This window comes from Pomacea canaliculata, linkage group LG13 (genome assembly GCF_003073045.1).
Source record: "Pomacea canaliculata isolate SZHN2017 linkage group LG13, ASM307304v1, whole genome shotgun sequence".
NCBI lineage: Eukaryota > Metazoa > Mollusca > Gastropoda > Architaenioglossa > Ampullariidae > Pomacea > Pomacea canaliculata.
In genome coordinates this window covers 15,069,675-15,085,720 of record NC_037602.1, presented here as the reverse complement: position 1 = coordinate 15,085,720, position 16,046 = coordinate 15,069,675, and the positions used below count along the sequence as shown (strand labels likewise).

Here is a 16,046-nt window from a genome sequence, read left to right as displayed (position 1 = left end):
ACTTGGGAGTGGTTTGTATTTAAGGTGGGAACATGTATTGTAATACATGTAATACACTCTGGACACTCAATGGTCAACAAGTCTTTAAAATTTTATTTGGGAAGGGAAAACAAATTGTGACTCAGAAATACCAGCGCACACTGGCACATACAAGCATGAGAACAAGAACTTGAACTTTTTACCCTGGATAAGAATAAAATTAATGTGAAGGCTGAACCAGTCATGTCTTCCTCTGCTTACATGTTTTTTCCCCACCAAAAAGTAAGCTTGGGTGGAAGTGACATCGGGTACAATCAAATCTCATAATAATACTCAGAAAATGTTAATTCAAAATAAAATTATGTTAATGCTAAAAAATAATTGTTGTCAGTAAAACAATGAACTTGTGGTTCTTTTTACAAATTTTTATGAAAATAAGAACAAGTACTGCAAGAGATTTAAATTTTTTATATGAAGTCACCTACAGGATAGTACTATCTTCTCTATTTGAACATCACACACTGATTACACAACAGATTTAAAAAATAAAAATCACATAGCTCCATACCTTATTCACACCTTTGTCTAGTATGTCTACAACTTTTGCCTGCAGCTGATGATACATTCGTGATCTCATCTTCTTGCTGCCATCTTGAATAGCTACTTCTTTTCTAGCAACAAAATGTCTACAATATTTCACACTTTCCAGGTCACTGTTTTTATACAGCAGTAATAGAAACAAGTTTAGTTAAAAACATTTTCAGCTTGAAGCATTCACCAGATGTGTTAATTAGTGCTCAGAATTTAAATGAATGGGTCAGTTGTGGTGTTTTAATTGTGCACTACAATAAAAAAAAAAATTTCTTTAACCCGAGCAAAAACATACTGAGCACAACCAGCATTTCTCAAAGATTCCAAATTTCAAAATACCTCTTGCGTCTGAGCCTGGAGGAGGGTGTCTGCTGCGTCTGGATCATCTGAGTAGCTGATGTAACTTCTGGGAGCATCAGACATTTCTTGGCATTGATCTGCTTCTCCACATTCAAGATTTGCACCAGAAGAGGTGCAGCAAACTGAGAATACAAAAAATTATTGTTCAATGGTGTTACACAGCTACTGGCTTCATGAAGTCAGAACAAGCTGATGAAAATGTTGCAATGTCAAATCTCTTTAAACAATACCTAGGTTGTACAACTATTTTATCAAATACCTGTAAATCCTCCAGCTGCCCTGCTACATGATCAAACAGTGTGAGGAAAAGCTGTTCAAAGGCCTGACTGCATACACCCTTCAACACAACCACTGGGAGTCTTTTTAGTATGTGACACAGCAGTTGTGCCAGCGATGTGCGGAACTTCTCTGTAAGTACCTTTATGAAGCCATGGGCTTGGAGGTCAGAGGTCACAGAACAAAACATTTGATGTAGGCTGGCAGTTGAGAAGTGATGAGCAACTGCAGCCAGACTGCCGTCTGTGCAGATCAACTGGTTAATGAGAGAGGAGGTGTTCTCTTCAAGTATTGTGATCTCCCTGTAAAAGGATACAATTAAGACGGAATTTGGGTAAGCTCAGGACTAGCAAAAACTGCTTCAAGGACACCAGAAATCATATTTTAAAAATTTTCTTGAAAAGAAAGTGCAGCATCACCTTACCTACTTGATACATACTGTGCATATAATAAAGTTTAAGAAACTTGAAGTTGACTGATCCCATAAAAGACAGTTCAAGGTGCTGGGAGGGGGTGGGGTGTGGGGTGATGGGGAGGTTTGAAAGTCTAAGTTTGAGGCTTAAATTGTTGCCTAAATCCCCTTTAAGAGGCAACCTAGCAGAGCAGCAAGGGGAAGACATTCAAAGTAATCTGACTGGTGCTGGCCAGCACAGCAATGTGGGGAATGAGAAGCCGGCATGTATCTGCTGCTTAACAGCGTTTGCATTACGGAAGCTGATATGTTACTCGATTCTCCTTCCTCCCCACGTATGTCTCTCCTTTTTCTGTCATCTGTCTTGAGACTAGGTGTTTGTGTGGGTTTTCTTGGCTTATCAAATATAAGGGAACATCTGAAAAGGGAACACCTGTTATGTCAGCAATGTTTTTAAAATGAAAAGTGTTCTCTCATCATAGACGATGTCATTAAAACACAACTCACTCTTTCTTTATATCCCTGCAGCCAGACACAAGCAAACTTGTCTGCCCCGTGAGGCAGCGAAGAAAGTAGTTTTGGACATTGTCGAGGTCAGGCAAACCAAATTCTGCCATAAGTTCCACAAGCATTTGAAGAGAAACCTAGAAGAGTTATGACAACTTACACCTCAGTGTAGCATTTCAAGGACTGATATCTACTTCCTTGTTAACTTAACTGCAAAAGATGACAGGTTAACAAAGTCTAATTAATGAGAAACAAGTTTTTTTCTGGACCATTGTTACTTGAACAGTTCAAAACTAAAAATAATAATTAGCATTCACTGTTTTAATAAAGAATACATGTTGATATTGTTCTTGATATGAAATGTCCCAAGCTTACAAATTTATATATCAACTAAAATTTTTATGCTTTCTCTAAGCTCACTGTTTTCAAATCCACATCACCAAACTCCAGCTGGCAGCAAGCAGTGCTGTACAGAATGGACTTGAGCATTGGTTCAAATATTCCAATACTGGGAATCAAGGTAAGAATAAGTTTCCTGAAAACAGAAGCTGTGTATTTTTTATATGCTTGCTTAGGTATCAAAATAATATTGAAAGGAAATAGTAAGAAAAGTAGCTAACATAATGTGGTAACATCGGCTTTGTATAGCTGCACATTGGAAATAGCATGATTGATACATCCTAAAGGTTGATCTCATTTTTATTATTACATTTCTTTTCAAGTCCTTCAACTCTTGTTAAATATCAAGGGTTTTTACAGGGGGTGGAGGGGGTATGTGAATCCCCCAGTTTCTAAATAAATCGAAAGAAGCGTAAATGACAAAGGACATGATGCATGCACAAGTGCAATTAAAATTGTTTTAAGGGATTAGCATTATGTTTACTGTGAAAGGCTGCTTATTTCTGTGCAAGACAGTTATAAATCTGTTTATGTTTTGTATGCTATTAGTTTTAAATGAATTTAGAATAATGTATTCTGGGAAGTTGTATAACTACGCTTCACTGAATGTAGCTCACCTTCATTTTCTCTTCTACTTTTTTATCTTAAATCTCCCTTTATAGTATACAATGAACCCTTGTATTTCAAAGTAGATTTCTGTCACATTTACTTACGATAGATTGACCTGAAGCAATTCACAGATCTCTGCACTTGATAACACAAAGGGGAGCTCACTGAGGCAGTTGTCAAAATCTTGCATTTCCTGCAACATCACCATTCATTTACCCACCCAGCACCCATTTATGTGAGCATGCACACATACTCAAACACATTGCATGCAGATTTACATTACACACAAACATGCAAAATAACTGGAAATTCAGGTTTATGCAGAATAAGAAAATGGTACAATTCCATCCAGGTCATGGGACAAGCAACACAACTTTTTACTGACACATGACATCCAACAAGAATGTTTATTATCCTCCTTATTCCCCCTACCCCTTCTATATTTGTTTCTCATTAAAATCAATGGATTATGGGGTATTCAGTGCAATAAAGATTTTTAATGAATTACCATAAATAGATATCACTTATTTCTCATCCAATATTTTCCTGGGATTCTGTTAAGACAATCCTGGATCAAATAAATTTCTGAGCTACAGTCAAATTATTTACAGCCAAGACCATTTAGAGACATTTAGAGAAAAGAAATTCACTACTCATCCCCTCTGTCCTGTAATGGGATCAAATTTTTTTTCTTACATAGGTTTTCATAGCTGGTACACTTGCAAAAAAATGTTCCTTCTCTATTGCTGCTTACTGTGATATACTACAACTGATTAAAATTTTCTTTTACACAAAATTAAAATGAAATACTTTACAGCTGGACTCTTGGCTGGATCAAGAAGACTTTGTCTGACATTTTCTAAGTTCACATTCAGCTTTGTCAGCTGAAAATTCCCTGTGTTACCTGCCGCATAAAGCTGCTTGCTGATCTGTACCATATCTGCAATATATAATCTTTTTCAATTAAATGAAGAAATACAGGAGATGTGTATGATGTGGTGAATACCTGAAACTTTTCTTTCTTTGCAATGCAACTACTTTTTTTCAATAAAATGAAAATGTTTTTCTAGAACAAATCCTCTCATTTCAAAGGTTAGATGACCAACTCTGAACTGCAAAAGTTTACTCCATATCTTAGGAAATTACTCCATATCTTAGGAAATTACTTGCAAGCTAAAATGCTTGCCTGAGAGCAAAATTATTTAAGAGTAATTTACTGTTACTCCTCAAAATCTTTTAGTTACCCGTTTCCTGTTTATTATGCACATGTATTAGTTTTTGTACATCAACATTCTCCCCTCCTTTTTGGAAAGCAGTCATCAAGGTTAAGCAAAGGAGGATTTTTTTTTAATTTTGAAAAAAGTTTGATTACAGTTCTGTCTACTGTGGAAAGCATTAATATGGAAAAAAAAGGCAAGTTGAATAGGCTAGTTATCTGTATACCTGCCAAGCAGTGAATCAGCATGGAAGATGTACGAAGAAATATATAGAAAGACCGCACTTTGATGGTAAGAAGGATGTGTGTCAACACTGAGGTACATGTTGGATGTAGAAGGGCACATCCTTGGCATGCTAGCAAGCGCAACAGACGCTGAATCAACCAATTGCAAAATACTGTGAAGAAAAGAAGAAAAAAATCAAGACGACTGAAAATGGCTTGATATAATAAAGGTTAAATGCTAATACCAGCCAGGTATGCTTGGTAAAGTATATTTTTTTCATAGTACCAACTTTTAAAGTAACTAAACAAATAGTGCCTAAGAAAACAACTCTTGTTTGTTATTATTTTATTATTTTGGTTATTTTGTTATTCAGACTCACCATTAGAATTTTTCTCTTCTTTTGTTAGCTCCACACCACGGAGATCACTGAGGTTTGGGGTTTCATCATTACCTGGCTGTGATGCAAGGTGGAGAAACACCTCAGAATTGTGTCCAACAAAAAACTCACATAGCTGAAGGGAGCTGAAGCACTCGCTGGCATGTCCCAGAGAATGAAGACTCTTAGCAGCTAAGACAAAATTTTAATTTTATTAATATCTGTATGCATAAATATGTCTGTGCATTCATGTTCGCTTGTGTATGCATGCACACACAAACACATCCACCCTATATTATACGAGAAAATACATGAGGGTTTTTTTTTGTTGTTGTTGTTGTTGCATCTCTGTTTACTAACCTGCATCCAGATTCGACAAGAAGTTCTCAACAAGATATGTAATAGCGCTGCGATACCAATATATGCTTTGCTCCTTTTCTGCTTCTTTTTGAAGACTGAAAAGGCACAAAAATACTTTATACTCTCACAAGAGCTTGATGAGCATATAAGTGCATACACATGCAGATTAAGATACAAACAACCATAAAACAAACATTAAGTAAATCAATTTTGCTTGTTTGCTCATGGGCAACTTTTAGCTGTGTGATTTAGTGTCAAATTTGAAATTTGCAATTTAGCTGTGGCACAAAATAAAAAGGCAGACTGTTGATCAGTGTTAGAGGCAGAAAGTGTGTGTGTATTACCGTCTCACAATCTGCTGCTGATTTCTTGACATGTTTACTACACCTGTGCCTGCTGCAGGAAAAGAATGAAACCACAAAGATCAATGAACTTCTCTGTATACAGTCTATTTCTTAAAACTGAAATTATCTTGGTAGAAATGTATTAGTCAACTGGCACGAACTTAAACTGAGGCATTTGGTATGATTTCATTGAAAAGAATGGAGAGGATTTAACAGAGCCAAATGGAGAGTGGACTTAATGAACTGTCTTTAACAAACCAGGTGAGAGGAATAGTTGGGGTTGCACTGGTTAAAATTAGGCCTGACAGGTAGGGCTCATAGCGTCGCACACAACTTGAGTAATTCATTTATTCCATTATCTCTCAACATGCACATAAACAGCAAAACTGTATGATGGCAGATTTTTCACTGAAAATTCTCTAGAAACTATTTGTAGATCTTGTTAAGGGGCGCAGTATTGTTGTTTCATTGAGATATAACCTTCAAGACACCTTGTGATGTAATCCGTACAATCCTTGGTTTCCAGGCCTCATTCCCTGATTTGAGGTGAAGTAATAAAACTGGCTGACTATAGTAGTCGGCTGACTTGGTCTGGGGATTCGATCGGTGCATTAATTTATCAAAGGCAGTTTACCAACTATATATAGCAAGCTTAGATTTCTTGAAATTAAATTAGAAGAAATGATATGACGATTACCTCTTGTCCTAAAACACAAGATGCATTTTTTTTTGGGGGCAAAACACACAGCATATAACCACGTAGGTGGATCTACGTGCGTGATAACCAGACCTATCAGACGACACAACGAAATATGGCGCGCTAACAGAATACTTTTCGAGCTTTCGGACACAGAAGAGCTTCTTTCGCTTTTGTCTCAAAAGAAATCTTATTATGATTTCCCATCTCGTTCTTTTTCGCATAATTAAATGTGGGTGACATAATGTGTAAGATTTTTAATTTTGTTTTATCCTTTGCATTGCGCCGTGTGGACAGAAAAGATGTGATATTTCATACATTTGTATACACATCCCTCGGATATTTTAATTGCGAACAGTAATTATAGTGTTCCGTGACTCTGGAACTGTCGATGAGAGAAGGACAGCTAGACAGAGGATTCCATGACCTGTCTTGTGGGGTGGTTACTGGTGAGGATAGCCTAAGAGTGCCGACAATACTTTCTGATGCTCATGTGTGAGCTGTGTTGTAATGGTGCGTTGAATACTGTCAGATAAAAGATATATATCCGCGCGGTTCTCAAACGGTGCATACAAAGGGGGGTGGGGGCGCGAAGGTGGTCATTTTTTAAAAGTTTCTTATACCGGTATTACTGAAATTAGCTTACGTTGCTGGTTAAGGGGGGCGCGGGGCCTACTTTTGTTCGTCGGGGGTGGGGTGGGGGCGTCGATCACAAGTAAAAGGTGGAGAACCACTGATATATATACAGTTTTTTTTTATCATATAAAAATAATTCCTTACTACAGAAGTATTGTGACAAAGAACAATCAGAATGGGATTATAATAATTAAAGATGAAGAATACTGAAACATCTGTACGAAACTTAGAGCTATTGTTTTGTTTGGTTGCGGCTATAGCAGGCTTTGACACCTAGTATAGTTAAGGTCGGTTGAGGATGAGACAACGTGTGGGAAACACCGCATCCACTCATCGCACTTCCTTGTTATTGCTTTTAATATTAAAGCTTGTACATGTATCTCTAAAGTTTGCAGTACACGGCATCCTTAGTGCTGTTACTAATGTAGAATTATTATTTTAGTTGGTAGCAGCTACAGCGTGGTGAGTGACACTCACTGGTTCAGTGGCGCTAGACGCTGCACGGTCGCGTGGGCTGGTGTGTGCACGAGGGCGTGACCTATGACGTCAAGCTTCCGAAGTTTTTCCTTCACTGAGACGGTTACAAAATTTTTTTTTTTAAGTCAGCGACCCGGCCTTGATCACTGGATTTTTTTCCTTTTCTTTTAAAGAAAGGTTGACGTAACATTCCTCACTCTGTCGATTTTTTTCTATGTAGCGGGATTCTACAACAATATCATTTTTCTTCATTTACTAACCACTCAGGTGTAAACAACTCTATGCATAGGTTGTGATGTAGATCCTATAATGCACTTGTCCTAATGTTTGCATTCTATATTACGTTACTGAATGAAATGTAGATACTGACAAACTGTATGCGTGTATTATATACTTGGAAAATAATCTACGATTACAATTAGCCTGGAGATATTCTTTTGGTGTGCTCTTGGCAGCCCTGGTTGGTTCTGCCTGCGACAAAACCACGAAAAATCTGCTAATCCGTCGAAACTCATGTTCGCAGAAGACACCCATTAATCAACACAAGACCCATTGTCTGCCTATGTAGACAGACAATAAAGAGACATTGGTTCAGCCTGAGACATCGAGGCTTTCTACAACTGTAGGAGACGTCGGTTCTTTGATTGGTTGGTTTATTTAGCAGGAAAGTGCTTCCACCGTGCGGCGATTTCACACTATGGGGCGAGAGGTTGGGGGGAAGAAACCCGAGTACCCGGAGAAAACCCCTGACGCCAAGCCCTGCTTGAGACATCAGCTCTTGTTCCACAAGACCCAGTGTCTACCTAAAGAGCGCATGCTGAAATTCCCTACAAATGCGCAGACCACAAGGAGACGTTGATTCTACCCGAGACATCGGGTCTTGTTAGACAGTGATCGGGGGGTGGGGTGGGGGAGACAGCATTTGTGTATGTAGATTTTGTTAAGCCATACTTTTGACAAACAAGTTTGCTTGATGAAACTGTTTATTTTTGCACAGTTATAAACACTGACATCAGTACACTTTTTGGAAAATGAAAACTTCCTAATTGTTTGTGCTCCATCTACTTATATGGGCACGCACACTGTATGCACATCTATCTGCGTTTTGTGTGGAGGGTGGGGGTTGAGGGGTTAAGAGGAGTGTAAACTTCGTTGTGGGTCCCTTATGTGACCATGCTGAATGGATCCTTTCACTTGCAATAAATTTTGTGATTATATACACTGCTGATGTAGACATAGTTATATTTACCTCTGTAAACATACTGACAAAATTACAAAGTCTTTTTTGACACATTTTACACAATCAAGTGTCATGCCAAGAACAAAAATAGCAGCAGCAATTCATTTGAGCATGGACGTGTATAGCTGTCTGTCTGCCAAGACCAACATTTACCCTCATGCGAAGTGATCCGCTGTTAGTCTTGGCGAGCCTAAACAAAGAATGTGAATAAACCGGAAGCTTTGTCGTCTAATGCCTCGTTTTAGCAGTTAAACTGGAAAAAATTGTCTGCCAGCAGTCCAATAATACAAGTTCGTGATTTGAGGCACACCTGTCCTTCAGAATGGATGCTCCAGGCATGGTACATGAACATAGAGTTGCAAATAATTCAAACACCTGCACAGACATTCTAGACTGTAGGTCAGCCTGTGATTGCAATGGAAATGCAATTAAAAATTAGATGTGAACCTTTTGACATTCAAAACCCTTAAATGAAGATATTTGTTGATGCCATTACAAGATTTTCTTACAGGTTAATGTTCACGAGAAAATTTTTCATATTGTAATAACTCTTCCAAATAACCATTAAAATGTTTTCCAGGCTTGCAAAATTAATCTTTTGGAAAAAAACTTCACCGACATCTGCTAACACGACAAACTGAAACTGAATGCACTTTCTAATACTGTACGTACCCCTCAATCTTCTTAAAATAAAAGAAATCTGGAGAGGTGTTGTTGTGGCCCTATGCTCCTCAAAGGAGCAACAATTAAGGAATAAACTAACTAAACTATTGGTGAATAATTGCATTTTTAAAGATGGTTTCTTTTTGAGAAAATGATTATTTCGTTCAAAATATTATGCTTCAATTGTGAATTGAATGAAAGCAGGAGCCTACCAACAAAGTATGTAACAAACATATAGCAGCCCACCATGCACATGAATGAACTGCAGGACCAAGTTTATTTTCTACTTTGTTGATGAAGACCTTATAATTTATTACTTGGCTTTGTCAGGTTAAAGTGGTAACGCATAGAACACGTTTTGTTAGTAAACATTTAAATAGTTTTGTAAAGTACCGGGATCATGGGTTTGATTGGGGAACAGCACCATATAAGTTCTCTGATTATTACCATTATTATTATTATCATCATCATTGAAAAAAAAGACCAAATTAGAGTTTAGATGCAGTCATGTTCAAAAGAAAATTGCTTAAATTCATGATTGAAGTATTTGAAATTTGATCAATATTTTGCTGCAATGTTAAGTCCACCATTTTGGAGAACACCTCACTTAAATGAATAAATATGTCTGTCATTCACAGCTTCCAAGTCTCTCTATCTCATGCATGGGCACACCTGTGATCCCAGGAAAGTTACAAAAAAAATCAGATACAAGAAAAACACCCTCGTATTTCAATATGCAGCAGCTGGCATTAAAATATGTCAACCACACAAAAAAGACATTCCTCTTTTGTGTACAGATAAAACAAATATGTGTAATATAAAAAAATAAATATCTCATTTTGACATGATGGCAAAAATACAACCTTATCTCACTCATAATTAGATTTCTCACCATGTGTTAAATTCATCAACTTTTGATTTCACCAATTTGAAAAACTCATTTATCAAAGATGTAATGTCTGACAATGACAATGACAGCCAATTACACATTAAATATATGTGTTGTCTTTAGGGTGCTAAGAAAAGTATAGATTAATAAACAATATATCTAATCAGCACCATGGCATATAAACAGATATGTTGACAATGTTTAAACAGGTTATTACATATGTTATATAATTTCATAATAAGCATGATTATATATTTTTATATATGCTAGCACAGTTTTTTCAGGATTATTCAACAATATAAGTATTAAGTATAATGGCTTTCTTTATTGATGTGTGAATAAAATAATGAATAAAATTGGGCATGCTTTTCTGCTGTAAAAGACAACCTACAATCATCTTTTTATATGTGATTCACATCTTGTGATTATAATAAGCATTAAATGCTTACAACATGCAGATATCAACTCCATATTTTAATGTGTTGTGGTTTCATGAACTGATATATTGCCATAAAGAAAACAGATTAGCTTGTGGCTTTTGCAATTAATGCAGCTTTTACAGTTTGAATCTAGAACCACATCTAGGTCTGTAACTTTTAAATGATTTGATAGACTACAATCCAAGAAAATATAATAGAATGGTATCTAGGTCTATAACACATTTCCTAACCCTAACCCTGATATGATCAACCAAATGCCAAGGTAAAAAAAAATCAATCTATGAATTAAAAATAATGAAAAAACTATGTTATATGGATTTTTGTGTGTGTGTGTATGAGTCATGCCTCCTGTAAGTGGCATTGAATTAACATACAATTACTATCACAGCTATTTTGCAAATAACGAAATATTAAATGTTATTATCTAGAAAAAGTCACAATATACATATGACCATATCTGCATGCTTTCAGATTTCTAGACTATGAAAAGTTTGCAAATATAAGGCACACTTTCAATACATTAAATTAAGTAGATAAACATGCAATATTTTAATATATAAAGCAGCAGGAAAAAGGATTCAAAGCTTCTCAAAACATCAAGGCTGTATGCCTCATACCACACACTACTGTAATGTGATCATGTGTAACAAGAATAAATTCAAAGCACTCATGCCTTTGTATTCCTGCTTCCTCACCACCCACCCAATAACAACCAAACTTGTTACAAGTGGTTAACAATTTTTCTTATGACTTAGTCCTGAAAATGGACAAAACGCTGTTAATCTGCAACAATTATAGAGGCAAAAACAGGCTTAATAAAACAGTTTGACTAAAGAAGCAAGTTACTACAAAATTCACAATGATTCCTAGCTTTTAAAGACCTATTCAACCAAAGAAATAATATATCACATTGAAACACAGAATTCCAAGACAATATCCTATTAATATATAGCTAACTTGGAAAATTGATGTATGTATTGACAATTTTAGTTGGGAACCAAGGAAATTAGGTGAGCAAGAAAGGTTTCACCAGTTCACCAGATAATTCAAAAGGACTAAGGACTATCTGATGTACTCAACTATGATTTCCTTCTATATAAAGCAAATATTGGTGGGTACAATCTAAGCAACAAAATGATTTGATTACTTCTTTCAAGTAAATCCAGAAGCTTTTTACAGCTTTTAATGAAAGTCCTAAAAAACAAGTAACAAAACTGTTTTTGGAAACTACTCTTTATGCCATGTGTGCCTGACAACCTATGCTATTTATTAAGGTATATCAGATGATCAGAGCTTTTACATATGATACATACTTGAAAAAACTTAAACAAAAGCACATAAAAATGTTAGATGCTTTCATATTTCTGTCCTCCCTGCCTTCTTCCACAAGACAAGCTGTACTCACAACCATCCTGTACAACAAAGAAAGTGGGTTATAAGTACCTTTTTGTTTTACTGTGTTTTCTTTATTTGGATGGATAGACTGAAAGGCAGTTTGTGTGCACGTATGTGTGTGTACTTAGAGCAAATTGGGGAAATGGACGATGGACATTAGAATTAGAGTTTTAGATATGGTTGGATTTAAGGGTTTGATATAGAATATGGATAACAAGGAAGGGAAAACTGAGGACATGGTGGAGGTTTGGATTAGGGTTTAGGACACTGTAAGGAGAAGAGTGCAGATTAGAAGAGAGAGGCAAGTACTAACCACACAAACAGGTGAGCTAAAAATTATTTTGTGACACAGCTAGATAATTGATTTGCAAAAGTTTTAGCTGGAAACTGAGTAGGTTAGGTGAATCAGAAAAGTTCTTCAGTTGTAATATGTGTAAGCCCTACTTAGTATTGTCAACCAGATGGGTTTTTTCATCCAAACATATGACAGACACATTGAATTATAAAGTAATAATACTAAATAATATATAAATAATATTACTACCTCAATCCTTAAGATAAATGATGATATAAATTATAACAGATAATGATTTAACAGGAAACAAAGTTGCAAGGAATTCAGGGTTTGGAGAGCTATAACGATGTTCCAGAGTATATTAAAATGAATGTAGATTTTTGTACCTGAAAAAATAAGACACCCCCTGAATAAAAGCCCTAACACCTCTTTTGAAAATCTTATTTTCGGGGAAGGATAATAAATATATATATAAAATGAAGAACTGTTACTAAATGGGGAGGGAATGGAAGAGTTTGCCCGATTAGATATTTCTTAAAGAGATTTGTTTTGAGGCTTGAAGCTTCAAATGTAGACACAGTTTTAAGAAAAAAGGGCAATTCCAGAAAGGGGGACCAGAGAAGGAGAAAAAAAAATAGGTAAAAAAATTTGAAAGATACCTATTTTGTGAACTGAGGGTGATTATCCACTCAGATTTTTGGAACCAAATAGTGAACTATATCCATTTCACAGTATGATAAAGGTCATGCCCTAACCTTTTGGTCACTGTGGGAATGAGGACTGCACTTTTCTAAAGGCAAGCGTTTTATGAGGGCCTTGCCTATCCTCTCTGACTCACTGCCATACTTTCCTCCGCTCAATGCAAATTACCCACTTCCCACAGATGGGTCAACTGTGTAAGGTTCCTGCGCTATGTGTATTGAATCAACATATCGCCAAAAAGAGTTAGAGAACTACCTTTATCTTTACCTTACTTTATATAAAACTTTTTGCTCCAGTGGGGCTTTATAAACAAATACAAGGATCCAAACTGACATCAGTGGTATCTTAATACTTCTACCACACATACTGTATTGGTTAAAATCTGTAAGGCAACTTTTATGTTTCACACACACACACACACACATATTTGCTAATTATGAAGTACATAGCTGAAATGAGAAGGCAGCTGTTTATGCCTTTGTCAGGAATACTTTATGCACTACACCACATAAACTATTTCAAAACATTATGCATTTACTCACAGCAACGTAGACAGGTAAGGATGTCCAAAATTTATTATGAGGTATTATTTCTTGACCATGTTTTCCTCTTGCCGTGTTCACAAGTGATCCCAGTGCAAAATATACAATGAGGGAAACGAAAAAGCTGAAAACCACCATAATTATTAATTTAATATTTCCTTTAAGATATAAATGTCTACTTTTGCTATTTTACAGCTTACAAAAATATCTGCACTTAATCTCTTGTCTTTAATTTTGATATCCATCAAAAGACAAAGTATATAACATTGATAAAAGAGGTTATCTTACATGAGTAACAAAACACTGCCTGGACTGAGTGTGTGGACAGGTGTTGAAGGTGAAGTTAAAGGGCAGGCACCAGCAAAATGAAAGGTAAAATTATACTGCAATAAAATACAAAAGAAAAAAATTAAATATAATAATATTAATTTTAATAATTACATCTTGCATACCTGCAATACCATACCATACCATACATATAAGGCCAACTGTAATTATTTTTTAAAAGATAATAATTTTTTTCCATGCACTTAAAACCATAAATTAACCAGCAAAGGATTCATATTTCTGTGAAAGATCATTGCAAGTATATGTATGCGAGCAAAATACAACAGGAAAAATCGACAAGTTTCTTCATATCTGTCTTTACATCTGTAGACAATGCATACAGTAATCCTGACTTACCAAACAAGTTGCAGGATCAAACATGATGTTTGGATTTATGGGAACAGTAGTTGGCCCTTCAGAATTGCCTTTCTCCCATATGGCAGACTTATTACAAATAAATGTCATAACTGTTTTTAGGGTGCATGTCTTGTTTTCGCTGTCTGTATAATTCTGTCCATCACCACTACTGACATGAAACCCTTGTCCCACAACTTCACCTATCACAAAATAAAAATTGCAGTAATGAAATACAAATCTGTCTTCATATAAGCCATAAAATTTATCAATAAAACTAAAATAGTTGTTTACCTGCATTCACAAAGTCCTGAAAATTTATATAGCACTCTAACCTGCTGATAATTATAAAGTCTATCAAGAAAAAAATAATTACAAGTGTTGAAATCATCTCCTATATCCAAGTTTTCCATCATCACAGAAAAAGTCAGAAGTGTTTTCTGCTGTCTTTTGCTGCTAAATGAGTAATGAAGTGAAATATATAATATACAAGAATTAGTAATAAACTGCATTTCAAAAAGAACAAGATTCCCACTAAAACAAAATCCTGTCTGAGATGAAGCACAAATTTTGTCACTCAAAATCTGCACCCATGTTTAACAGCTGTTTACTGACCAAAGGTAAATTTGTTTTAGAAGTTTATTTGCAGATGCTGACACAAGGAAGTGTTCACTGATCTGAGGGGGCACATACTACAGGATTCTTCTGTTGAATAAAGTTATTGTTAAAGCTTGTTCTGTAGTTTTATGTACTATTTTCACGTACTGTTATATATAAGGCTTTGTCACTACTCACCTGTTACGTTAAATGGCTGTTGCACATATGAGCCAAGCTTGTATGTGAACTGTTCACTTGCAACATTGTAGTTTTCACATACACTAGCTGAGGAACAGTTTCTTGATTCATTAAGATTACGACAGAATGCCATCTGAATTTCACATCCATCATCTGGTACTGAGCCATTTTGAGTTCGCAGGCAGAAGGTGCTTGGGACCATAAACTTCCAAACCCTTGAGGAATAACCAAAAACAAAAACTGTAATCCATGACTTCCCTCATGAGTGCAAGAAAACTATAATGTTTCAATTAAGGTCGATCGATCGTGACTACAGGAAGCAAACACTGATGTGCATTTTATATTTACATTTTAATTGTATTTATTACTGGGGTTAATATGACTTTTACTTTTGGTTTTGGATTTATTATTATCATAAAGTGCAGCGCATTTCCCCATTTAGCTGATGGCTCAATGCGCTTTACAAGAGAAAGGTTAATACACAAAGTATAAAAACGTGCACAGTCCGCAAACAAATGGAGTGAGGCACTTCAAAAGACAAACATGACAGAAAAATCCACACACAACACAAGTCCAAGGAGGATGGGTTCTTGATCGGTGGTATATAAAGTTGGCTCACACAGCGCGCTATCCCTGCTTGTCGGGCAAGCTCAAGGCGCTTCACAGTAGGTAGTCACCATCTTTGAGAAAAATACATATAATACCTTGCAGTCAGATTCCTCACATCATAGTTAGGAGCACCACAAATCTGAGTAGGTTCAGAGGCAATGGTGACTGCTGTAGGAATCACAAGTGCACAAAAGCAGCACAACAGACACCTCACTATTGTGTCGTCTGCCATTTTAGCGATTTCCTACTGTCGTCACATGACTTTTTGTTTTTAAATAATTGGGAATTACTTCCCCTAATTCTATACTACAGATACAGCAAGTGCTGCTT

At 36.0% G+C, this 16,046-nt stretch overlaps 2 protein-coding genes across 4 annotated transcripts in view; both read right to left on the bottom strand.

The window, feature by feature from the left end:
• The window catches only part of LOC112553802 (serine/threonine-protein kinase ATR-like), a 43,139-nt gene extending 36,662 nt beyond the window's left edge, over positions 1-6,477 (bottom strand). For all 3 annotated transcript variants that reach the window (XR_003097111.1, XM_025221254.1, XM_025221255.1), the window contains exons 1-12: positions 6,353-6,477; positions 5,656-5,707; positions 5,312-5,406; positions 4,955-5,143; positions 4,577-4,747; positions 3,949-4,073; positions 3,238-3,326; positions 2,546-2,660; positions 2,126-2,262; positions 1,190-1,508; positions 910-1,052; positions 548-650 (exon numbers count right to left, since the gene is read on the bottom strand). Coding sequence is in view for 2 of the 3 variants with exons in the window: in XM_025221254.1 (XP_025077039.1) it covers positions 548-650; positions 910-1,052; positions 1,190-1,508; positions 2,126-2,262; positions 2,546-2,660; positions 3,238-3,326; positions 3,949-4,073; positions 4,577-4,747; positions 4,955-5,143; positions 5,312-5,406; positions 5,656-5,687 (1,518 nt within the window). In the remaining variant the exon portion in view is untranslated. The remainder of the gene's footprint in view (positions 1-547; positions 651-909; positions 1,053-1,189; positions 1,509-2,125; positions 2,263-2,545; positions 2,661-3,237; positions 3,327-3,948; positions 4,074-4,576; positions 4,748-4,954; positions 5,144-5,311; positions 5,407-5,655; positions 5,708-6,352) is intronic.
• Positions 6,478-8,430: 1,953 nt separating this feature from the next.
• Positions 8,431-15,978, bottom strand: LOC112554251. Its single transcript, XM_025221951.1, has 6 exons — positions 15,812-15,978; positions 15,108-15,322; positions 14,316-14,515; positions 13,920-14,014; positions 13,632-13,755; positions 8,431-12,109 (listed from the first exon to the last, which is right to left on the bottom strand). The coding sequence occupies exons 1-6, from the start codon at positions 15,946-15,948 to the stop codon at positions 12,044-12,046; spliced, it is 837 nt and encodes a 278-aa protein (XP_025077736.1). The 5' UTR covers positions 15,949-15,978; the 3' UTR covers positions 8,431-12,043.
• Between the last annotated feature and the right edge of the window lie 68 nt (positions 15,979-16,046).

What these genes read in the sequence shown, in the direction of transcription:
- LOC112554251 (XM_025221951.1), bottom strand. Translation starts at nt 15,948, where the DNA reads ATGGCAGACGACACAATAGTGAGGTGTCTGTTGTGCTGCTTTTGTGCA. An exon ending in ACAGCCATTTAACGTAACAG is followed by an intron (nt 14,516 to 15,107) that starts GTGAGTAGTGAC and finishes ATTTTGTGATAG; the next exon opens with GTGAAGTTGTGGGACAAGGG. An exon ending in TTGATCCTGCAACTTGTTTG is followed by an intron (nt 14,015 to 14,315) that starts GTAAGTCAGGAT and finishes ATTTTATTGCAG; the next exon opens with TATAATTTTACCTTTCATTT.